The following is a 25,779-nucleotide window of genomic DNA, read 5'->3' as shown; positions in this document are numbered from 1 at the left end:
TTTACACACAGGGCAGATGCCCCTCTTTCCCCGCTCTAGCTATGCTACTGATTATACTTAATTCCTGGTCTAAGGCTATTTTGGGCTATTTCTATTCATGTTAGAAAAAAATAGTCCGTATATTGAGGATCTGTTTGATGTGTTTATTGTGCTTTGTGTTGAGTTATTGAAAATGTTGCCTTTTTCTCCACAGTGCAGTATTTAGTATAGTTTCCTTATAGAAATAAATGTCAGTGAACTATATAAAGAGATCTTTGTGGTATTTGTCCATTTGGTACTAAGCTGAGCATGTAACCAGACTTTCTATTGATCTGGTTAATTAAGAGCACATCAAAAAAATATGCCTCAGCCTACAGCTTATGAGTGCACAATAGCCTTGGCTTCAGGCAGGGTGTCAGACTACTCACCTTTTGCTCTCTTCAGGTCCTCTAGTGTGGTCATAATATCGCAACTGTATGTAACATGTGAGTCAACCACATCCTGTAGAGCTGTACCATTGCTTACTTCAGGCATGGGAGAACCAGAACCTTTAGGTGCAGAGGAAGTCAGCGGTGCAGAACTGGCTGTCAGTATTGATACTCTCCCCACCCTGGGATTCTCACACTACTGTAGTGTATGCTAAAAAGAAACAGAAAACCCATCAGTTGGTGGGACAGTCGTTACTGACTGGTTTTCCACCAGAGATGGTGGCTTTGCCTAGATACAGTGTTCAGACAGTTAATTAGCGGGTACATAATTATGAGTAATGCTGACAATTCCACCTCCACTCAATCTGCTAAGGATCCTCTTTTTGAAGGGGATCCTGTGTCTGAGGATTCTGACCTGTCTGACTCAGATTAGCTGGTTTCTTCTGATGATGAACAGGTGCAGGTACCCAAACAGATGTTTTGCTTTTTCACAAATGTTCACTAGATTTAAAGATGTATTTATTTGGGAGCAATCGTCAGGTGCCCCCACTCTCTTGGAGGATGAGGCCCTGGACATTGAGATCTTTCCACAACTGAGCCCAGCATTAGAAGATGTCTTGAAGAAGGCCTGTATTTCTCCACTGATTATTGAGGCTTTGCCTAAGAAAGTGTTTGAGAAGTTTAAGGTATGCTCTGCCTTGCCTGGCCTCCAAGCCCCTTTGTCTGAAGACCCTACTTCTATGTTCCCAGCAACTTCTACTAATAAGAAGACCATGTCTTCTAACCCAGTCCTTCAAACTAAACTAGGCAAGTGGTTAGAATCTCGGGGAAAGAAGCTGGTGCAGTCCAGACAGCAGCTTATAAAGTGTTTAACTATCAGTGTTTTATGTAGACGTTTGTGTTGAGATGTATGTACAGTTTTGATAAAGTTGCATTACTGCCTGCACAGCAAAAGGTTTATGTTAAAAGTAGTGTTTCCAATATTTCTCAGGTGTCAAAGGATGCTTTAAAAAGTACCTTGGGAGGGCTGATACTGTTTCTATAAGTGCAGCATTGTCATTGGTGATTAGGACTATGCCTGCTTGCACTCCTAGAATTTTTCTTGTGAGTTAAAAAATTAGATTTTGAATGTTCCTCTTGAGTCTGACTGTGTGTTTGGTACAGCAGCTAATCAGATCCTTGAACACTGGGATTACAAAGGTAAATTGATGCAAGGGGTATAGAAAATGTTTCATATTCCTAAATTCTGCTCCTTTAAGCAAGATAACTTTTGGCGTTCTAATAAACAGAAGACCCAGCCAAACAAAAACCAAGGCAATAAAAGGAAATGTCAGGACAACAACTCCAAACTGAACAAGAAGGTTTCCTTTCCTAAATAGGATGCCCCCTTCCATCTTATGACTATGACAAGGAGCGGCACCCTTGTTTGTCAAGTCCCCCGTCAGGTGCCTCATCTGTCAAGTTAGCTCTCAACAGGGTAGCCTTGTCATCAGTGGTTTCTGAGAAGTGGGTGCTAAACATTGTTGGCGGAGGTTACAGATAGCAGTGGAAAAAACATCCGCCTCCATTTAGGAGAGTACCCTTTCATCTGCCAGACTAGACATTGTTATTCCCACCACTTCGTCAGCAAATGCTGAACTCAGAGGGTCAAAGGACCAGTCCCTCCTTTGGAAAGAATGAAAGGTTTCTACTCCAGAATTTTCCTGGTTCCTAAAAAAATAGCAGTTGTGGAGACTAATTTTGGACCTTTTTTCTGAATACTTTGTCAAGGTTCCGAAGTTCAAGATGCTCACCCTGCAGACAGTGCTTTCTCTGTTGCCAGACAACTGCTTCATGGGGACCATGGACTTGAAGGATGCCTATCATCATATCCTCATTGCTCATCACTTCAGGTGATATCTGAGATTTGTTGCGTCAGTTTTCCGTATTGCTTTTTGGGCTATCCACTGCACTGCAAGTGTTTACTACATACCTTGCTCCCATAGTGGCCCACTGTCAGACTCTGAGTATTCACAGCTTTCTGGGTATTCAGAGCTTTCTGTATTTGGAATGTTTGATGATCTCAGCAGGGTCTGCATCTAGGTGGTTGTGATCCCTACAGAAGATCTCAACCTTACTCTCCCATCTATGGTTTAAGTTGAACCTCCAAAAGTCATATTTGACACCCTCACAAAGACTTGTCTTTCTGGGGTTCTTAATCGATTTCAACAAGAGAATGACCTTTCTGCCTGAAGACAAAGTCCTGTCATACCAGACAGTGTTTGTGGAATTCCAAGAGGAATGTTGCCTGGGCAAGAGAATTCCTAAAAATACTTGGACTGATGGCATCCATGATTTTCATGATAATACTGGCCTGTCTTCACATGAGAAATACTCAGTGGTATGTCTGAAATTGTTGTACACAGCATCTTTATTCCCTGGAATCCCAGTTGCTGGTGCCCTTCATCACACAAGAATTACAGTGGTGGAGAGAACATTTGGGTATCAGTCTAGGGCTTCCTTTCTCTTCTCTTCTCTTTTGCCTATACAATCTGTCCAGATAGATTCCTCTGACTTCACCTGGGGAGCTGTGTCTATGGGGATGCAAATGCAAGCCACTTGGGTATCCAAGGGCTCACAGAAACATATCAATATCAAGGTGATGGCAGTGATTCATTCCTTGGAAGTCCTTCTCCACCTCTGAACTTCAGGTCCTCTTCACAGTAATGTGGTACTTCAGCGAACAAGGGGGCATGAGGACTTACCCTATCTGCCATTTGGCAATGACAGCTTGGGAAAGGACTTCTTGCAATTTTCTGGCTCTTCAGTATTATACAGCTTGTCAGAGCAGAACATTTTGGGAAACAGATTAAGCAGATCCTGGGCATGAGTTCCAGGATCTAGTCCAGATGTGGAGACTCCCTCAAATTGATCTGTTTGTCTACTTTCAAAACAGAGAGCTGGAGACATTCTGTTACAGACATGCTTGCAACCATGCTTGAAGGACAAATGCATTATTGTTTCCTTGGATGGGAATGTTCCTGTATGCATTTCCACCCTTTCCACTGATTCACAAGGTACTTCTGAAAGTTCAAAGAGAATTCCCAAAGATCATTATAGTGACCTCCTTCCCCATTGGTCCATGCAGTCTTGATTCACCCTGTTAATGGTACTGGCCAAGGGCAGTTACTACAAACTTCCTCACACTGCTGACCTGCTCACACAGTCTTGGGTGAGTAATGAACTCCAGTTTGGAAAAACTTCAGCTGATAGCATGGATGATTCTATCTTGACTCAGTTTAGGCACTTTTTTCATGAGGATGTGCAGCAGGTGATAAAGAAGGCCAGAAAACCTGCTACTAAAAATCTTTATGTTTACAAACAGATGAGATTTTCTAGGTGGTGCCTAGAGGGTCCATTGAGGTTAATATCTCCCTGGTCTTGAAATATTTGTGTGAGCTTCTTGGGATGACTTATGATATGCATCAGTTAAGATGTATTTAGCTGCCATTTCTACTTGTCTGCCAATAGATACCTTTCTTTCTTCTTCTGTTTTGGTAAAACAGTTCATGAACGGAGTATTGCACATGAGACCTCCCTTGCAAACAAATCCCTCCTTTGTGGGAACTCAGTTATGTTCTTGAAAAATGGATCTTACTACCTTTTAAACCAGCAGCTTAGGCTGATTTCGAATTCTTAACATGGAAAACTGTTTTGCTTATTGCTCTGACATCTGAAAGGTGAGTTTCTGAGCTACAGGCTCTCGTGATGGGACAATCTTGCCTAATTTTCCACAGAGGTAGGGTTGTTATGCATTAATCCTTCTTTCATGCCAAAACTGGTTTTACAGTTCACTCTTAATCAGTCTGTTAGTCTCCCTGGGTACTTTACAGAACCTAAAATTAAAGGAGAGAGGATACTTCATACTTTGGATGTGGATTGGCAGTTCAGGTACTGCTTTGACAGAGCAAAGCCCTTTAGGAAGGCTAAAAGGCTTTTTATTTCCTAAACAGGGGAAGTGAAGAGTCAACTTGTCTCCAAGCAAACCACTGCAAACTCGTTGTCCCCTGGTATTGTTTTTTAGACCCACCATGTCAAGGCAAATCCAGGCAAAGAAACAACACATTCTACTATGGCCTTTTCCTGTTCTGTGGCATATTGGAAAGGAGTGGACTCGAAGTATTTTAGAGGGGACAACTTGGTCCTCTGTCTATACCTTCATGAAGCACTACAAACTAGATGCTTTTTCTAGATCCAGAGTAGGCTTCATGAGAACAATTCTCAAGGGGCTCCTGGAACCTTATCCTTCCTTCTCCCATGTTGGATAAGCTTTGGAAATCTACCCTTATGCCAGTAAAGGCAGTTTGTTTGTTGGACAAAGTACAGTTGAATAAGTTTCACTTACCTGTAACATTAGATGGTTGTAGAACATCCTGCCTTATTGGCAGTGTCCACCCATCATTACCCTTTTGTTGGGTGTATATAATTGGTTGCTGAAGTTGCAGCTGTGTTCTTGTTCTGCAACAGGTTTTGTATTGTGTGTGTGTGTGTGTGTGTGTGTGAGAGACATTTGATATGGAAGAGTAGGTATTCCTAAAACTTGTGGTCTCATCTTTTTTTCCTGTTCAACCCTAGAAAACTGAAAGGGTTCTTTTGTTTTCTTATCTGTACTCCCCTTCCTGATGTGAAAAACAATTTATATGCCAAGTGAGTAGTCCTTCTCACTCACAGACAGACAGTGGGAGGAGTTCTGAGCTTTTACAGTCTGACAGAGGGGAGGGTAGCAGGGCATCTTTACTCGAATACCAGTAAGGCAATATGTTCTATGAACATCTGCTGTTACAGGCAAGTAGAAATTATGCAGCCATACTTTGCAGTATAACAAGGGAAGAAAGGCTGGACAAAAGAAAGTTTAATGCTAATATGCTCTGATCTTGACCTGCTGGTTTGGGGGTGGGGTGTAAAATTTAACTGATTATGCTATATGTAGAATTAAGATATTTATCTTATTTTTATGATGGTGCGTGTCTAGATTAACACCCCTTGCTTAAACTATAAACAAGTGTTTTTTGTAAGCAAGTAGCCTTTAAATATAAGGCAAATAATGAAGGACGTGAAAAAAATGCCAAGTTTCTTATATCTGCAACGATTTTAGCCACTTTTTTTCATTTGGAACTGTTCAGTGGCATTCAAGAAGTCTGCAGCTGAAGACAGCAGTACATTTACTTCTGAGGGAAATTTGCAAATGTTTGTTACTTTCACATGGAGCATGTTGTCTACAAATGAAAGCAATTAATTGTGAGAGTTCTGAGTATTCTTTCTTGTGGGTAATGCAAAATGTAAAGGTACAATGGTAAGCAGTTCAGTGAAAAATAAAGTTTGAAATTATAGGAAGTGAATAAGAGATAGCCTTAATACTTTAATGCATTTACTAGAACAGTGTACAATTTTCCTTTAATTAAAGTTAGCCAGTGCACTTTTTTCTTAGGGCTAAAAGTTAATGTTTTCTGAAAGCATACAAGCTGTTTTTCACATCAGAGAGCAAAGAGGGGACACAGACTGTAGCATGAGCTTTAGGATGGGTAACCTTAATTTAGTTTAAGTAATACTTGTGGTTGCAGCAGCCAATTTAGGGCAAATGTTCTGGAGACAGAATTTTAATTTTTTGAAGATTCACATTGTTTTTTGTGTTTGTTCTACGTTAATAGGAGTGTGTTTTGAAAGTGCATTTAGTTTTTTTGAAGGTTCTCATTAAATCAAAATGTTCTGAGAATGTGACAGTGATACAAATGGAGATTAGGAGAAGCCACTGTATAAAATATAAGCCTGCTAAACATTAGTGTGTGCATGTAACATGAAAGCTGGAAATACACATTAAAAAACTGACAAATAATTGGTAGGAACGGCTTTTCATCATAAAGGCTATGCTATCCATATTATCTTGGAATGTAAATGGCCTTACAGTTATAGAAAAAAAAGTATTATTTATATTAAGAAATGCAGAGTGCAAATAGAAATGCTGTAGGAGACATATTTCTAATGAAATGAGCATGTGAATTTGACAAAAAAAAGGATTTCAGACTGGATATTCAGCAGATTATTATGGACAAAGGAAAAGGAGAACAATATCACTGATTGCTAGAGGGGCTCCAGTAGTGATAGGAGTGGGGAAAATAGACAATAATGGTAGATTTGTGGTAGTAAGGGGCTATTGGCCAGGGGGGAGGAAAATTACACTAGCATGTATTTATATTCTGCCAAAAACTGATATTACAGAGCTTAAGAAAATTTTGGGAGAAATAATCAGTTTTCAGCAGAGACTGTTACTATCGGAGGGACTAAAACTTGATTTGTAATACCAAGGATGTATAAGGGGGACCTAGAAGGGACAGTATTACAAATGATGTTAGATTTCTGAAGAAATTTTGAAAATATTTGATATGGAAGATAAGAATTCAGTATTACGAATTCTGACAGAACTTACATATTCTTCCCCAATGTATAATCCTTTGTTAGGCGTGATAGAAATTTTATGTCACAGGAATATGTGCATTTAATTGAAACTAAGACAAAATTGTGGATAATGATGTAAAAATGAGACACTGGTACTTTTACACATACTTGTTAAAAACAGAAGAATTTAAGGAATGGGTTTATGGAAATTATTCCAGCATTGTCCGGGAAGTTAGACTTTTCTTCAGAAGTAACAGCTAGTGAGTGAGATAAAATAAAAATGGATTTTAAAAATGGGGTAGAAATAGAAGAGAAAGAAATATGGTTGAGAAGTAATAGAAATTATTTAGAGGGGCTGATGAAAGTTAAAGTATTACAGAATAAGGGGAAACTTACAAACATGAAGAGGCACAACTACAGTGTGCTAAAAATAAAATAAGGAAGTATATGGTTAATATACATGAGTTTAGAAAGACTGCTCTTAAACATTTATTTTTGATAACTCCAAAGCACAATGACTTAGGCAACAAAACCTAGAAAGGACTGTTTCCAAACTTTTGAAGCCTATAACAAGAAAAATAACCAGATATTTTGCAGAGGTGTTAGAGATATTTTGTGGAATAACTTTGTATAAAGCAGAGAAATGTATAAATAAAGAAAGAGCACAAATGGAAATATTTATGAAAGAGTTAATTGTGCCAAGATTGGAGGTAGATGAGACTCAACAGCTAACAATTAAGATAGAAGGAGAGGAGAGAAGATAAACAGCGATGTATAATCAATATGTTGGAAAGTCTCCAGAAACGGGCATCAACATCTTGGAAGAAAGCTGTGGTTACTTTATTATATAAAAATGGTAAAGACCCATCAAACCCAGCTTCATATAGACCCACTTTAATTTTTAACCATGATTATACAGTGTTTATGTCTGTACTAGCTAAAAGAATGGCAGAAGTGTTGCCAAAATTAATAGATATGGATCAATATGATTTTTTGGGGGGTGCAAACTGTTGGCAACATTAATAGAACATGATGATCCAGAGGAAGCAGAGTGTAAGAAAATACTGCTGTTGTTGGTGGGCCTTGATGCAGAGAAAGCATTTGACAAAGTAAGCTGGAATTTTGAGTAGAGCAATAAAAGCATTTGCATTCTTTGATACAATAATAAGGGTAATTCAAAAGATATATAAAGGATCGGAGGAAGAATTAAAGTGGGAGGGTTCCTCTCTGATAAGTTGGATTTAAACAGAGGAGCCAGGCAGGGGTGTCCTCTTTCCCCTTTGTTATTTGCTTTATATTTAGAGCCACTTACAAAGAAAATAAGAGACTCAGAAATTCAAGGGTATAATTGGTATAGTGATCAAGAAAAGTTGGCTTTATTTGCAGATGATATTATTTTGTACCTGAGAAATCCAGAAAAGGGCATGTCTGTGTTGTGGAACATTTTGAGATAGTTTCAAGTCTTTTTGACATATCAAGTTAACGAAGATAAAACAAAGGCTATAGTCATTAATAATGTGCCTACACACAAAATAGTTCAGTAATGCTCATATTTATGGGGACACAATAAGGTGAAGTATTTAGGTGTATACATTAAAACTGCTTCTGTTATGGCAGCTAAGTGTGCAGTAGAGAGTCTATTACCCAAACTAATTGGGACCTGGGGTAGTTCGGATAATCAAACATATAACTGAAGTATGTAGCTCAATGGTATGCCATTATTAAGTGACTTCAGTACTCGGTGATTCGCAAAAAAGCAAAACCTTTATGAGGAAAAGACCAAAAATAGGCAAAAATCTGGACATTCTGTGAAAATCTGGACAGTTGAGAGGTGTGCTACACAAATATAAATATATATATATATATATATATATATATATATATATATATATATATATATATAAATATATGCATGTGTGTGTGTGTGTCTGATTTATATTTGTATACTGGTAGTCCTAGATTCTAATTAATTTACAACATTATGAGATGTTTATAATAATGTGAAATCTGAAAGAAATAACAGTAATGAAATGCTCCCCCATACACATGTCCATGATCACACACACACAGACACACACATACTATCAAGCTTTTTAGCAGGGGAGGGGGCATGTTGTTTAGCCTAACCTTCAGTGCATTAGTACTGCCAGTATATAATGATTTTTCCTTTCATTAAATAGAATCTTTCAGATAGATGTGAGTGGCTTTTCCTAGACTCACTGTAACCTCCGGTTGCTGCTCCCTCTCCAGGCTGGACTCTTAGACAGATCACATTCATCACTTGCAGGCTTCATCACATCCAAGGAGATACCCTTCTCCATTGGTCAGTGGGTGTGATTGTGGTTCAGCTGAAATGAGAGGTGTGGGGATGGGGTTTCCTCAGGACTGGCAAACTAGGACAGAGAAAAATGTCCAGATAGTGAAGTAGCCTTTAATGCTTTGCACCAACCCACCCAAAGGGAGATTCCTGAGAAGCCTGTTGTGTGGAAATGTCCCCCCATCCTCTTATTTAGACTTCTCTGCTGGCTATTACTGATTTCTGTCTAAACACATCACACATACCTTTGATTACTCTGTCTGGAGGTCATTCTGCAGTACTGGTGTGTCTGTGATCATTTCAGTCTGTTGCCAGACTACCCTTACTCCTGCTCAGGACGCCTGCTGTCCACTGGCATCCAGCAACTGCTGTCTCTCAGAAGCATTTATTCTGGGGATGTGAACTTAAGCCATGGAGTCTCCTACCAAGGAAACAGAGGAATTTGAAAGCAACTCACTGAAATACCTGTAGCCAGAACAAATCTAAAAAAAAAAAGTATTAAATTCTGCGAAGTAGGAAAGACACATGTACGGACACAACTCTTAGAAACGCCGCATTTGGATCATTGATGTTTCAGATAATTGACTTTCGGATAATCAGTGCTTTAATGTATCTTGAAAGAGACTAAACCAGGATAATACAAAAACAAAGAAACTGGAAGCTCTTGTTTACGGATGTGGATAGTAAGATACAAGCAGTAAAAATGTTTTGGTCCCCTTAGTTTTATATATAGGTCAGACATACTTATCAACCAGAGGAAAAGTTGTGGACAATAACTAATAAAGAATTGAAGGAATTTCTCTGGGAAAAGAAGATGTCAAGAGTTAAGTGAGATAAATTGTTCTTCCAGTAGAGCAAGGTAGTTCAGGGTTACCTGATTTAAAGGGATATTTTAGAACTATACATTTAAGGCTCCAGTATATAACACAAGCAGAAGGTTATAATTCATAGTGGAAGAAGGTTATAATTCATAGTGGAAAAGGATGATGGTGAAGCAGGGTGAAAGTTTAAGAAATAATGAGAGAGTGGGATTTTGGATGTAGATCCTTAAAGAGAATAATAACAACCGTACAGAATATTGTATTTATAAAGTAGCAGAAAGTATTCTATGCCTACACAAGAATGGAGACAGGCAATTTTGCCAAATGGGATAACTACAAGTAATGGTACAGAAAACAGGCAAGAGGGTCTGGAATTTAATCCAGAAAACCATCAATGGAACCGAGGTATTGGGAACAAAAAACATGAGAGGGAAAGGTAATACAGTGGGAGAAGGCAAGGAAGACATTTAGACTGCAGGCTGGAGACTGCATTCTCTATCAGGGATTGATAGACAAAGAGGGAGTGACATGGGACTCATGAGTGAAATGAAAGGTCTGCTTTGGTAGATTTTTTTAGCCAAGGCTTGAACAAAAGCTGCTGTTAAAAAATGTATAATTAGTAGGGCATGTAAAATGTTGCACAATAACTGTAAGAATCAATCAGAGGAGGTTTGAAAAGATTGGGAAGAGAACCTGGAAAAGCAATTTACAAAGGAACAATGGGAGGACATGTATTTTCTTCCCAAGTATGCAACAAAGTCCAGAAGGTTGAAGATCTTTGATTGGAAGTGTTTGCATAGGTATTTTTATTCCCCAAGCAGACTTCATAAAACTCTTCCTCAAGTAGGCAGCAAACATTGCGGTTGTGATGGGGAAGAATGGTAACTGGGAACATATACTTTGGGAGTATAATGAGTTGACAGATTGTAAACATTCCCAGCAGAGTACTCTGTTAGAAATATTGGTTGAGCAAATGACTTAACTATGGAAATTATTATTTTGAGCTGAGACACAGAATCTGAATTACCTGGACATAGTAAGGCCTTATGATGTTTAATTCTTTTGGCTGCCAAAAAAGCAATTTCTACAGTATGGAAATCAAAGTAAAAAACAGCTGTGTTTGAAATATTAAATATTATAAAAGAGAGAAAAAAGCGTAAGAGTGGATCTTTAAAAAACACATATATTATTAAACTGAAATTGTGGGAGCAGTGCATGCAGAATAATGTTCAGGAGGAGGAGAAGGAAGAGTGATGTTTAAGGAAAGGCAGGAGTTCTGCAATTCATGTATTGTTGGACTGATGATCGTTATAAGGAAAAGAAAGATATGTGATGTTGTAAATGAAAATAATCAATATGGTTTGTTTCCACACAAGTGGTAACTTAATAAAGGTGTTTAAAAGCAGGACATACTGCTGCCAATATGTATGTATGTAAATTGAGCTGGTGTTGAGGTATTGTAAGTTGTTTATAAAATATTACAAAGTATTTTCCCTGCTTATTGTGAGTTGTAAAATAAAGATTAACATCTAGAGTGTAATGAATGTTACCTTTGTAAAGATTAGCTTCCATTGATCCATTTGCCATTTACATTTCTTTAGTAGAATTTATGGGTCTAGAGATATTTACATTTGTTTGAAATGCAAGGATGTAATTTGATTTTGTCAAAAGGCTCAGGATGCAAACACTGGATGTTATATTACAACTTGCAGAATGCCAGTCGAGGGAGGGAGTTTTGTAGTTATTCCACTATGAAGGGTTTCTTTAGAAATATCCTAATTTATTTGACGCGGATGCAGACTGCCTTACCAATACAGCTTTTTAATGCAGGTGTTGAAATCAGAGGCTTAGGCAATGGCTTTAGCAATGGGGCCCACCAGAGAAGGAGGATTACATGGGAATTTATTTAGGTCCTCAGTTAATTGAATAAGGTTTGCTTTTGAGAAATCCCTACACAGAGAGGTATTTGGAAGGGAGCTCCCACCAGTAGTAAAGGACATAGTCGCTTATTTATTGACTAATTTAACCAGGGAAGATGATACATATGTAGGTGAGCAAGAGGGGGGCCATACTTATGGGAACAGACTCGAGGGTCTTGTGAGCTGTAGTAGGATAGTTAACTATCTGTACATGAGAGTTATCGTTTTTGTAATGCCAAGTAAGATTTGGGTATGCCAACCACTGGCAGTGCAGGTCAGCCAGTTTATTGATGGATAGTTAATGCCCACCAGCATAAGGGTTTTTGGGCTTAATGGACATTTTGTAGTAGAGGACATACAGGTTATTTTCTGGCTAGCAGTAATCAAGCTTAGGATGATTTGAACATCTGAGAGTTTAAATATGGAGTCTAGTGGAAGCAGTTGTGAGATGATAGTACCCTTGACAAATATTAATACACTTACAGTTGCCAGTGTCTGAAGATATGATAGACACTATACCCATGAACAGAGGGATTGCTTTCATTACTTTGAAACCATGTCTGTCTTCACTACACATACATGTATTTCTTCATGTTCCAGGAAGGTCTTAAATTTGAGCATTTTTTTCTTCCAGCTTCTGGCACTCAGTAGCGACACATTAATAACGTCTGAATTAGATTTTACTAGGTTGAAATAATCAGTAGATGGACTGTGCATTATCATAGGCTTTAGTAAGCATGCAAAAGCTTCAGACCATTCCTGGCAAAGCAGTAGATACTGAATCATATGTAAATGTTGTCATTCAAGGGGTAATTATTAAAGCCATTTATCTTGTTTTTGAATGTTAGCATCATTCTGAGTGACTTTCTTGACTTGTAAATATGCGTAGCAAGAACAGTTGTATCCTTCTGCATGTTCTTCTGAGAAAAGCATCTAAGGTCATTCATTATGTAGGCCACTGCCAGGACTTGATTATAATTGTCAGAATGGAAGGATCTAAGAGCCCTAGTTATATTCTAGATCCTGGCTCGAGACAGAGAGACAGCTGTCACCTTTTTCTTATCCAGCCTGCTACCGGTGGTATATGTACATCAGCAACAGAGCCATTTGTTATAAAAGCATTTCTTTCAGGGGGTGCAGTTCTTTTAAGAGCCTGGAGCCTGTTCCCTTGTAACTCTGAATGGCACATATACTACCTATGGGCATGAAGGAGGATGGTAGATGCGTTGCTGTGTGAACTAATGCCTGAAATTTCTTAGTCCTTTGTATGGGAGGCATAGACAGTGGGATTGTCTTAAGAACCTTTGCATAACCTGGTGCAGCGGAGGTGCTGTATGCTGCATGTGTATGTATTTCTGTATATGCATGTGTGTTGTGCTTATTTAATAGGTTTTGAAGACAGAGGGGGTAGCCTCCTATTTCAGTAAATACACTTCTAACATGAATCATTGAATGATAGCAATAAAGAGTTTTCTGTAAGTATGAAATGGCTGGTATACTGCCTCAAAACATTTAGCACTTTGACTGAGATTCCATAATGACCCCGGCAGATGAAGGGGAATGAGAAAACAGGATTAGGCATAAGGCCGAAGGGTATAAAGGCTTGGACTAGACTATAGTGGTAACATGTTGATAAAGGGCACATAGATGTGAGATGTGACTGGATAAAGTAACTAGTAGACTGCGGATGCAGTAAGCAGTAGTAGTAATGTTCAAAAAATATTTTAAAGTAATGGCAGTGTATAACAGCACTAACATGATTGGCAACAACTGACATATTCATATGAGATAAACTAAGCCTAAGGTAGAGGCGTCTCAGTATTCATCCAGAAGAGACTCACATCAAGGCTGGTAAAGCAGCATGATGCACTAGAGCTTCTTCATGTCCAAATAACCATCAGAAAGGTCCCATACCACACATTATCTAGCTATAGATCTCCTTCTATGACCCAAGAAAGTCACAATACCTATTTACAGGAACTGAAATCATGAGGTATTAAATCCAGTACCATTTTCACAGGTGACCTCAACTATCCAACTGTTGACTGGGAAGCCTATACCAACATAATACCAATACAGATGCAGCTGTATGCTTTAGTAACAAGGGCAAACCTCGGAAACAAACACCCTAGGTGTAACCATACTATCAACAAGCTTTACAATAAAAGAAAGATAATTTTGATTAAATGTAAGAAGAGTAATTCCTATAATGATAGAACACACATCAGTGAAATAGACAAACAACTCAGGAGCTTAATAAAATCCATTAAAGCAAAGTTTAATTCTAAAATAGTCACCCAAAGCCATAGACCATCTCAAGGCTTTTTTAGGTATGTTCAAAATTTCAGAAGCACAGCAGTGTGCTGAGCTTATTGTGAATGTTGTTAACTACTCTGAGACTGATGATATAGCTAATTTACTGGATGATAAATTCAGTTCAAATATTTACCCCTCTCTTTCATTCATCTATCCCACAACATATACTTGAAACCAACTTGTCTCCATCTATCATATACAAGACCAAATCCTGAAATGTTATCAAAAGGTAAAAATACTGCATTGATCATTCTTGACAATATCCCTGGATATGTTTTAAATAGCATGAAATGCTATTTACCCCCCCCCCCCCAACCTCAGCCTGCACACAGGTTTTGTACCAAGCAAATGGAGAATAGCTACAATTATTCCCTTGCATAAGGTAGGACTTTACATAGACCCAGGCAATTACAGGCCCGTAAGTCTGACCAGCTTCATATGTAAAGCCATGAAATTACTTATTGTCGAACTAATCAGTAAGGACATGGGGAACCTTGAGACACTGAGCCTAGCTCATTAATAACCCACCAGTAACAATAGAGCAATCTTCATGAGTAGTAAACAGCATATCAGATAGTGAAACCCAGTAGTTTCTAATGTAGTGCTGTAGAACAGTGTTTTTCAGTGCTGTAACACTGGGGTAGCCAGTTAACAATCCCTAACAAAGAGCAAAATGATACTAATGATCAAAGATGCAGTCAGTTACTGAGATAATACTTCATTTGGTTTCTAAGTAGTAGTGTTAATAATTGAAAACAGTGCAACACTGTCTGAAGTAGTACAGGTAACAGTGGATCATTACCTTGGATATTGCCATTAGTGAACCACAAAGCAGCAGCAACACAGTATGACAGTGCAGTATTGTTTAACGCCATAACAGTACAGTCAACAAAACAACAGTGCTAATTTCATTGATGTAAGCTAATGAAGTGCAATTAGTAAGTTAATAAATTAATAATCTAGCAACAATTTCCACTGGATGTAATAAAACATTAGTAATAAATTCTATGAAGCTGGCTTAAGTGCAGATAATCAGATGGTCAATTAACAGACAATTTCCTATGTTTATAACAAGTAACAGTATACAGATGTGAGCAGCTAGTTTACTTAGTACAGCCAATCAAACAAACAACATGCAAACAAGCCAGTATCGGCATACTGTTCCCATTCTGTATCAGATATAACAGTTATGGTTCTTAAAGGACATTTCCGCACACCTTGGGAAAGAAGAACAATGGAGATTGTTAATTCACTTGTTCAGTCTGATAGTCAGCGAAATGAACCTGGATATTGGTTTTATGAGACACTGTAATACCCATCTTTATTTTGAGCAACTAACAGTGGGCATAAGTAAGGTATACTGAAGAGAATTTTTTTTCTGGTAATGCACAATTTATGATGAATTTACTTTGAATTCAAACTGCTGACAATTTCAAAATATTAATGTTGTTATTATTATTGGGGTCTATGTTTTAGCACCTGTATTTTATTCATGACAAGGGAATAACTGCTTTCACATAAGGCAATATTTTGGTCAGGATAGTAGTAACCATAAACTTAACAGTCAGTAAGTAAGGCCTAATGTTTATCAGTGTAACAAAACGTTATGCAGTTCTGCTGTTCTTCAGAAACCTGGGCTGATGTAACACCACCACTTACTTTTCTTTGTGTCCCCCTCTGTCTGTCCTTTTCTCTATTTCTCCCTCAGTTAGCTGAACCACTGCCTGTGTAGTGTATTAACTGCATACGATATTCATATATTCTAACCCTGTGTCTTATTCTCTTAGTTGTCCCTGCCTTTCTCATCATTGTGAATTAGGTATTGTTGCTAATTCACGTGTTAACCAAAACTTCTGTCTCACAAAGATTACTTCTTTAGCCAGACTAACAACTTACACATTACAAGTTGGGATGTAACCAATCTCCCAATGCATCTTTTGGTTTGAGATTTATTGTCTCATTAAATGTCAGAGCAGTCTCTCTGCGTGTCATCTTCTCTGCTAATTACCTCTCCACTGTCCAGATTTTGCCTCATATTTTTGGTCTGTGCCTTGTAAAAGTTGTGATTTTTTGGATTTTGAGGTGAATCAGTGAGGATTGAATTCACTAAAAATGACAAGCATTTGAGTTTCAGACCTCATATCCTTCAGAAAATGCATGGAAACACAAGACATTTTATTCTAGCAACTAAGTTTATAAGAGGAATATTTAAAATCTGTCCCTATTTTTGTGGCTTTGTCTCCCCCCCATATATTTTGGCTTTGTCCAGATATTTTATGCTAAGGGGTTGACAACCATGCTACTAAATGAACGCTACCTCTAATGTAACATGCCAAATGATTTTTATAGCATGTAGTGACCCTGTTCTACAGTTTGTCTCTCTTTCTCTCAGTCTCTCTGTCACACACAGACACACTACATGTGTCTGAGGTGTAGTATGAGTTGCATTTTTTCACACTAACATCTTTCAAGATTTCTTTTTTAGTCAGTTGAAAATAAATGATGTGTCCTTCCCTTTCTAGGCAAAAATCTATATTTAAGCACTGTATTTAACATCAGTGACTTAATCACTCCTGATGAAGGGCTCGTGCCAGCTTGAAGGTATTACATCGCATCTGCGTTCCAGAGTCTTTGTGTTTTCAAACAAACAGCATAATTACTATTACACTACTTGTGATACAAGTTTATTTTAGTGTGGTCAGTCAAATAAACAGTAGGGGACAATGAGTTTCACCAGAATATGATATGCCAACAAAGCAAATTTGATGAATAAGTGCAGTACTAAAACACTGGCTAATGGATAAATATCAGATTGCTGAATAAGTATCAGCAATGTACAAGATTCAAGCTCAACAATACAATCAAAGTAGTGCAATTAAGCTGAGACAATGAAGGCAGTGAAATGGATATGTTCTGTAAGGATGTAGAAGTTGCTATACCTGTTGTAGACTAGACTATTGGGCTACTTACCGAGAAGAATTTATGCAGCTCTTCATTCTTGCATTTCAAGTAGTAACATACTTAACTCATTTTCTTTATTGGAGCTCTGGATGTTTGCAGTATAACTTCCAATGGCCAGAGCCAAAGCTTTTTGATAGAATCAAAGTATTTTAACATCTCAAACAAATGATTTTGTCTCTGGCACCAAAGGATTACTAAAGAAGTGTAAATGACAAACTCTTCATCTCGCACTATGTTATAGTGATAAAGTTTCTATGTCTTAAGCTGGATTTTATAACTCGCAGTAAACACAGTAAGTATTAATTTTGTAACAACTTACAATAACTTAGGTACCACTCATGTTACACACATACTGACAGCAGCATTCTGTCTATCCAAATGAGCTCTTTCATATGAGGCTAAGCAGTTTTGTCTGAGCTATGTATTTGTTGAGATATGTAGAAAAACTGACATTTATGATAATATAAAAAAAATTATATAAAAAACAATTAATATTGCTTTATTTGCACTAGACAAAAGTCAAATATCAATACAGTTGCTTTTGCCATCGTCTAAGCTTTAAAATGAAATCTTTTGATACTTTGTAAGTAGCATGGTTTTGGAATTATTAATGCCAATATGAACAGTTAATATGTGATGCCTACAGGCATCAGTAGGATGTAACTGCAGGAACACTTATAGGCATCTCTCGGCTGTAATCAGTTAACTCAGAAAACCTCTGTTTTTTTAAAGTGTGTAAGGCTGCACCCCCACAGAATCTGGCCAGTCAAAATCCAGCTTGTGCTTCCGCAGGCCAATCAAAACAAGGCCTCCAGTCCTTCAATACAACCTAGGCATAGTTAGCTGTCAGATGGAAGTCTCTACTCTCACCAGGATCTGGTTCACTTCCAGACCTGGTTCTAGGATGCATATGTAGTCCTTGTAGTGCGCCTAGTCAGTAAGCATGTACCTGATAAAGTAAAGTAAAACTTTATTGTCATTCAGACCATACACCAACAGTGCACAGCTGAACGAAATTACGTTTCTCTAACCTCATGTGCAAAATGTATTCTTACACAGTACACATAGCAACAGCAACACAGCAATGACAACGTCAACAACAACACAACAGAAGCCAAGCCAGACCATCTGAAGGCATCGAAGATGCAATAACCTTGCTCTGCCCATCCCAATGGCAATTGCCATGACCACAGCCATCTCACCATCCACATCATCCACACTGTCACCAGTCCATCCTCATACCAGCATTGTCTCAAGTTCTAGTCTGTCCTTTCTGATTCCCTCCAGTCCCGCTACCTGCACTCAGAGCAACTTCCACCACCTGAGGCCCAAACAATTGCAGTGACCACAGCAGTCCTTTCCATCCACACCATCTTCACTAAGATTGCCAGCTCCATTCTGCAACATCCCAAGTCCCATACAGAATCCAACAGAACCAACAAAAAAATCCATCCACATGTCAGGCTCTGATACCTGCACTCAGCGCAACTGCTACCCTGAAGGCCAAATGACCATGGTCAGCATAACGATCTCCGAGACCAACAATCCTGAAAACACAGCAAATCCTCAGACCAAGCCGAAATACCATGACTGCAAACACTGCACACCCGACTAGTCGAACAGCTCACAAATGGATGACATACTGACAAAAATCACAGAAAAAACATGAAATGCACCTCGGGATCCAGAGTATCCCCAGCCACACAGGGTACCATCATTTTTAAGATAGGTCTTTGTGGTCATTTCCTCCTTCTCTGTAGTCTCATGTTTTCTCCGGATTGTGCATTAGAGTTTTGTCAGCAGCCTAGTACTGAAAACACTGGACAGAGCAAACTTTCAGTTATTTAAAAGTCTGCCCCTGCAGAAGATGTCCTATCAAAAGCCAGACAATCCAAAACAGGCACTCTTAACCCACGGTAGCTCTCACATGGAATCCTCTACTCTCACAGTAGGCTGATACAGGCTGGTACAATGCAGACCTGATCCCAGAAAGCAATGAAGTCTTTGTAGTGCATTGCATTAATAAGAGCCAAAATGGAAAAGGGTTTTGTGGTGGTTTCCTCCTTCTCTGTAGCCTACTGCTGTTGTTTACAAATTGTGTATCAGAGCACTGTCAGCAGCCCCACACTGAAGTGCATTGAACTTAGCAAACCTCCAGTTATTCAAATTCTGTAAGGTTTCCCCTGCTGAAGAAATCCAGTTAAAATCCAACCTATATGTATGCACAAGTCAGCCAATCAAAAACAGACACACTCTTATCCTTTACTGAAATTCAACCTCAGGTGGAAACCTTTACTCTCACCATTTGATGGAACATTGCAGATAGATCTAGTCCTAGTACTAGAAGGCCAAAGAAGTAACAGTAGAAGATCCAGAAATATGTGAATCAAAAAGCAAGGAAAAAGGAACTAGCAGCACATACTGCAAGTAATGTTATCCCGTAAAACTATTTATTAAACAAATTAAAAAAAAAACTCTGTACATATATGCTTTAGAGCTTTCATCTCATACTATGGAGACTTCATCAGAAGTATAAATTTCCATGAGCGAAGACGTTTTTAAAACATTATGTATAGGTCACATGCTCATATTTCTTTTAATAGTGTTTTATATTTAAGAACATCAAAATTATGATATGGATTTTTAAATAGCTATATTAATTATATCATACTCAGTTTATATTGCATTTCAGGGGTATCAGTTCTGTTTAATTTTCAATGAAGGGTTTGTCAGTTGATTTTTGTGAAGGACTTGGTCCTTTTAAGTAATTTTATTGAGCGATTACCAGCTGGTCACATTTTAAAAACTTCATGGCCTCTGTGGAAATTTACACATCTGATGAAGTCTCTGTAGTATGAGAAAGTACTGAAGTGTATATGTAAAGTGCTTTTTTAATTGTCTAATAAAAAGCCAAAGAAGTCCTTGTAGTGCATTGAATCAGTAAAAACCCAGGTAGAATAGGATTTTGTGGTATTCTCGTTCTGTGGGTCTCCGCCTTGATATTGAGAAATTAAATAGTATTGATAACACATAGAAACTGCAAGACAAATCTACATATATGTGATTTCTAGGAACGGTCCAGTGTCTCTCTCAGTGTTTATTTCCTGGATTCTAGCTGTACAACTTAGCATCTTGAGGTTGATGTAGTATGTTTTTGTCTTCTGTTAAGTTAAAGAAAAAAAAATATAAATAAATGCAGTGCATGTTCTGCGCATATATTCAACACCTGTAAAACACTTTCCCAACACATTAAGGTAAAGAAAGAAAGAAAGGAAAACAAGCTAAACCCACTGTATGCAGTAAAGTAAACACTAAATCTCCAAAGCAACTTTTCCCACCTATATCAAATCCATAGAACAATAATATGATCTGAAACAAAAAGAATTTAACTAGCACTAAATCCAGTAAAAAAAAAAAGTAGAAAAAAGAACCGCAAGTATTCCATTGGAAAATGAAATTAGGTCGGTTTTGCCAGTAATTTTAAGTAACATTAAACTATTTCAAAAATTAAAATGTATAGAACAATATCATAACATAACCCTTACTACACTACTCAAAAATATTAAAAACTCACTCAACACCTTAAAATTATATTTAAAATCACCTCAAACCTAGATCTGAAAGCCACTTGTGAGACACTCCTTTCATAAAATTCTCTGTTTGTTTGTGTCTTAGGTTAGGGGTCGCCACAGCAGAACTCTGGTCCGCTAATGATTGGCATTTGATTTTTACGTACCGGCTTGCCAGGCCTGACGCACAACCTTCATCGAAGTTACGCTCATTCACACATGTCTCCACGCAGAAGACGCTCTAAATTCTCTGTAAGGTATGTAAAGCCCTGTTCAGAATACACACACATGGTGTATACAAACAATGTAATTATTGCCTTCCAATGAAATTACTTTGAAACAGTAATTCAGACTTAAAAAAAAAACAGATACATTGAATACACAGGGTTCTAGTTCACATGACATAAAGTTTCTTTCACTATAAGATAGCGAGCTCAATTTTGTGACCTGTGGCTTTGGCACTTGTCATGAAATGTATTTCCTAATCTTACTGTATAAGATAATTAATTACAGTCCATACCCAAACATATTCTGTGTGTATATGGGTAAATGCAAGTGTAGTTGAATGTTGCTACTTGAGTTCTCTAATGTTGAAGTACTTTGTTCGATTTCGTTTAGTCAACTAGGGTAATGTTTGTCAAACTGTCTTGCAAGAGTGCAGATCGTATTAAGTTAATAGATATGCTAGGGGTGTTACTAGGTGAGGAGCTATGTTGTGATTTGGTGTGTTTTGGAAGCTGTACTCTTGGAATGCTGTATCTGGCAGCAGTGGTGTGTGTGTGTCTGAGTGACGATAGGAGGTACTGCCAGCCATGCCAGGAGAAGTAGGGCAGTGGATGTATAACTTATGCCAGCAGAGCTAGCTGGAATTTTGTAAATAATTATATGGCATGTATATCACACTGATTTGTACAGATTCTTGTGCTAAAAATCTATTTCTGAGGTTTGCTTGTATTAAAATGCATCAACAGTGTGCCCTGTTGGAAGGAAAAAAAATGTACATGTATTATTGTACCTGAACTAAATGTATACATTGTAACAACATATACTGGAAGAGGAGAGGCTTGTCTACCTGACTTTAAAATATATTTGAAATTAAATTACTTTATGGATTAAGCCGTAAAGATGTATCCCACAGTTTTGAAGGGAGCCAGAGATGCACTGTCTGTACTAGAGAAGAGGCGGTAGCTCCTGTAGGACGAGTGGAGTGGTTTTATGGTTTCATGACTTTCAACAGCTGCACCACATATGAGCAATGCTCTGTCTGTGTGTATTGTAATGCATAAATACTAAATCCTGACAGATTCCAGCAGTGGGGGTTGCATGGGAACCAGAAGTCAGTTGACCAGATGTATATGATGTCATTCTGTACAGAAGTAATGTTTTAATATTAGAGGAGACTGAAGTCTCAGGAGAATTCTGTATTCTGTCTTGGATCTGACAACAAGGACCACTCACCCATTTTGCCTTGCTTTACTCAGTAAGTAGGAAAAAGTAATTCTTTTACTCAATCAGGAATAGATAGTGAGACCAGCTAAATACTGTTTTTCTATAACTGTGTAAAACTTTCCATCTTTGTTAGTTTCAGTCACAGGAAGTATTAAAAATCTGGTGTTTACTGTAAACAGATATTTAGTATTTCATGTTCTTTTATTATCTATTGTTAAATATATTTAAAATTCTTATTGTGGCTGGTCCTTTTAGAAAAGTATTTATGTTTTGAGAGTATGTGAACATATTTATTTGGTGATAACTCTGGCCACTGTTGAAAGCCTGGCTGTTTGGTCAACGTTATCATTTGTATTTATATTAACTTCACTCAGCATAACTGGATACCCTTTTAAGAGCCTTATAGTAACTGACTGATGGCAGTGAATCTGCCATATAGTCTGGGCAAAGTTGGTAGAGCGGGTAATCTGTGCCAGCCTTTCCCAGTTCTGTGTATGTGTGTGTGTGTGTGTGTGTGTGTGTGTGTGAGAGCTACTTGGAGCAAGGACTTGAAGCAATGGTTTCACAGTGAGGGTGGTGGAGGCCTTGGCTTGGACATGTGGCTGAAGACCTAAGCATACAGCTGTGCCAGTGAGGAGTCTTATTGGGGACCTGGAGGGAGACAGAGACACCCAGACACCCAGCTGAGTGTGTCCCGTGTGGGGTCTTAAGGGAAGTTGGGCTTGATGCACAGAGGTCTGCATCTGAAAATACTAAGCGTATCCATTTGTATTCCAAGTGAACATCCCTCTCCAGTGTCAATGGTGAAAATTCAGGCTCCTTGATTACTGGCCCAGAGTGCAGACTTTACAGTATGTTTAGGATTGTGGAACAGTTTAGTAAAGCTAACAGACTGAGAATTATTATGGGCTTTTGTTCTTGTTTTTTCTTGTTTTTTTTTTATTCCCATTCTTGTTGACCATCAAGCCTCCCCTCAGTCAGGCACTGCCATGTCCAAGGGGCCATCATCCAGTCAGCTTTGTGCTGTCACTTGCTGCATCACATCAAAGAGTACTTACATTTATTTTTTTTAAAACCATGTTCCTGATGGCAGCATGAGCACTTGCATCACTGCAAAGTCCACCCCCGCGTTGTTCATGCATGCCTGTTCCTGTACATGCACCAGCAATGGATACCATCTCTGGCTTGAAGGACATTGTCAGTGTCCTTTCCAGCACTGGCTTTCTGTATCCAGTCTATAGCTGAGGCCCTAAGCTGCTAGGGGAACTCAGGTCACCTGAGCTGTAGTCAGGGATTTACCCCTTTATATTACTAGTCAAGGCAGTGACTTGTGCAGGCACAGTATATTGTTTTCAGCAAATCCATCTCATAATGAAGTGGTGGTTTAAACTGTCATACAGTGTCGTAAGACACACACATACACACACACTTACTCTTCCATACAGTACTAATTGTTTATATTGTTTGTAAGAGGATTAAGCTTGTGAATGCTGGGCCAAATTTAATAGAAAAAAATGCACATAAGAGCTAAGGCTTTACTGTCTTAGTGAGCACCAGAAGTCATAAGCTTAACTTGATGTTTCCTCTGGATTTTCTGTTTCTATTAAGATGTCTCCAAGAAAGAGGTTTTCTTTAAAATAAGTATTAAGAAAAGTGACTGTGGTTATTCTGAGTAAAAGAAGATAATTTTGTGGAATTTGCAGACTGAGAAAAAAATGAAAATATGAGACAGACTTTGTTTATCAAAAGGTTTTTGCTTGATGGGAAGGAAAGCTTATTATCCAGTGGTTACCACTATACCATCATCTCCCACATTCCACTTACTAATGTCCATTTTGGTTCCTTTTTTTCAAATGCCTTGCCGTTTCCTCATAAGTTTACTGGTGAGGATCTAGCCTAGGAATCTGGTGATGAGCCAGGTTATAAGGTATAATCAAAATGGCACCTGACAATGTTACTCTTATGACTCAACAACAGACTGTTTCTGCTCTGCGTACAACTACCCATATATTAACTTCTGCATCTTCTGATTACCTGGCATTATGTGTAATATTACTGAATCTATTGGGAAAGTCTTATAGCTTTAGCTATTCAGCATTCCTCCTTTACTTTTGGAGATGTCAGATATCTGGATATCCTAGCTTTGACATCTGATACACAGGCATATTTTTACCTGTGACCACTTCTGATGTCCTTCGTGTTTCACTGTTGCAGTCATTACATTTGGGTAATCTGCTGGCAGGTTGCCCTCAGTCGGCCGGAATTCCAAAGTCTTGGGTCCTGCATCGGTTGCTGTCTTCTCTTCCATGACATCAGGTCGTCAGGGGTATAAAACATGCAGCCGATGCCATTTTCTTTAGTCTTTCTTGCCAAAGGGAGTTAAGGCCTCAACAACAAAAAACCCTACCCCCTCCGACAGAGATTCAAGGGCACTGGACAGATGGGGAAAAAGGTTTATACATCTGCAACCTTGGCAATCAGGGCCTTAAACTGTCAATTTCATATGCTTAAGTGCCAACAACATGTTATGGGATTGCTGAAACAGAAAATTATGTTGATTTCAGAATGTGCAGAAAATAAGGAATTGCAGGAATTACTGCATGCAGCTGAACAAGTTGGAAAGCATACTTTGCAATGTGGTTTTGATTCTTTAGAGGCCTCCTGCAGGGCCGCAGTTACTGGATCTGTGATTAGGAGGCATGCCTGGTTAAAGAAACAAAATTTGCCTGATCATGTTAAAGCTAAATTGCTAGATGCACCTTTACAGCATGATTCTCTGTTTGGTATTAAGGCAGAAGAGGTTTTAAAGAAAATGGAAGACAAAGCTAAGTTTATGCAAACTGTTAAAGATTTCTTACAAGTGCAGCCACCTAGATTCAGTAGACACTGGCCTACAAAAAATTGGTCCTTTCCTGTGTCAGACAGAGCTCAAAGGGGCAAATCCAGACACCCTAAGGGTTCCAGGTACCATACTCAAGACTCATGCAGGTCAAAGCAATGGGGCGCATCCACCTCCAAATCTGGAGGAGATAAAGCGCAAACCTACAGAAAGCAATCCCAATGACTTCCCTCTGCCTACACCAAGCACTTATCTTTTGGCAGCACCCATAGGGGGAAAAATAGCACTTTTTGCTCAAAATTGGCAGTTAATAACCCAGGACAAGTGGGTACTAAACATTGTATCACAGGGATACAGATTCCATTTCCACACTCTGCCATTGACAAATGGTTGGCCAGATCTGCCAAAAAATCAATGGGCAGAGTCACAGAAACAGGTTACGTCCCTCATGGATATGGGGGCCATTCACACAGTACCAGAACAGGAAAAAGGACAAGGTTTTTACTCAGGACTGTTCTTGGTACCCAGAAAGGGCAAGGCCTGGTGGCCAATACTGGATTTATTGATTTTGAACACATACCTGGACATTCCAAAATTCAAAATGCTCACCTTGCAACAGCTTCTGCCCATGCTGGGCAAGAATGCTTGGCTAGTGACTTTAGACCTACAAAAGGCATACCTGCATGTCCCAATAAGACAGTCATGCAGAAGATACCTCAGATTCAAGGCTGGCTTAATGCATAACCAAT

General features: G+C 38.5%; 1 protein-coding gene across 1 annotated transcript in view; it reads left to right on the top strand.

The window, feature by feature from the left end:
• ZBTB40 (zinc finger and BTB domain containing 40) overlaps positions 1 to 25,779 on the top strand; it is a 919,023-nt gene that overhangs the window by 231,882 nt on the left and 661,362 nt on the right. Inside the window, exon 5 of the mRNA XM_044060434.1 lies at positions 948 to 1,093. Within this exon, the coding sequence (XP_043916369.1) occupies positions 948 to 1,093 (146 nt within the window). The remainder of the gene's footprint in view (positions 1 to 947; positions 1,094 to 25,779) is intronic.

The sequence above is a fragment of the Protopterus annectens genome, chromosome 2.part0, assembly GCF_019279795.1.
Source record: "Protopterus annectens isolate FY-2018-M chromosome 2.part0, PAN1.0, whole genome shotgun sequence".
Lineage (NCBI taxonomy): Eukaryota > Metazoa > Chordata > Ceratodontiformes > Protopteridae > Protopterus > Protopterus annectens.
The sequence above is the reverse complement of the archived record's forward strand: the minus strand, read 5'-3'. Positions and strand labels throughout refer to the sequence as shown.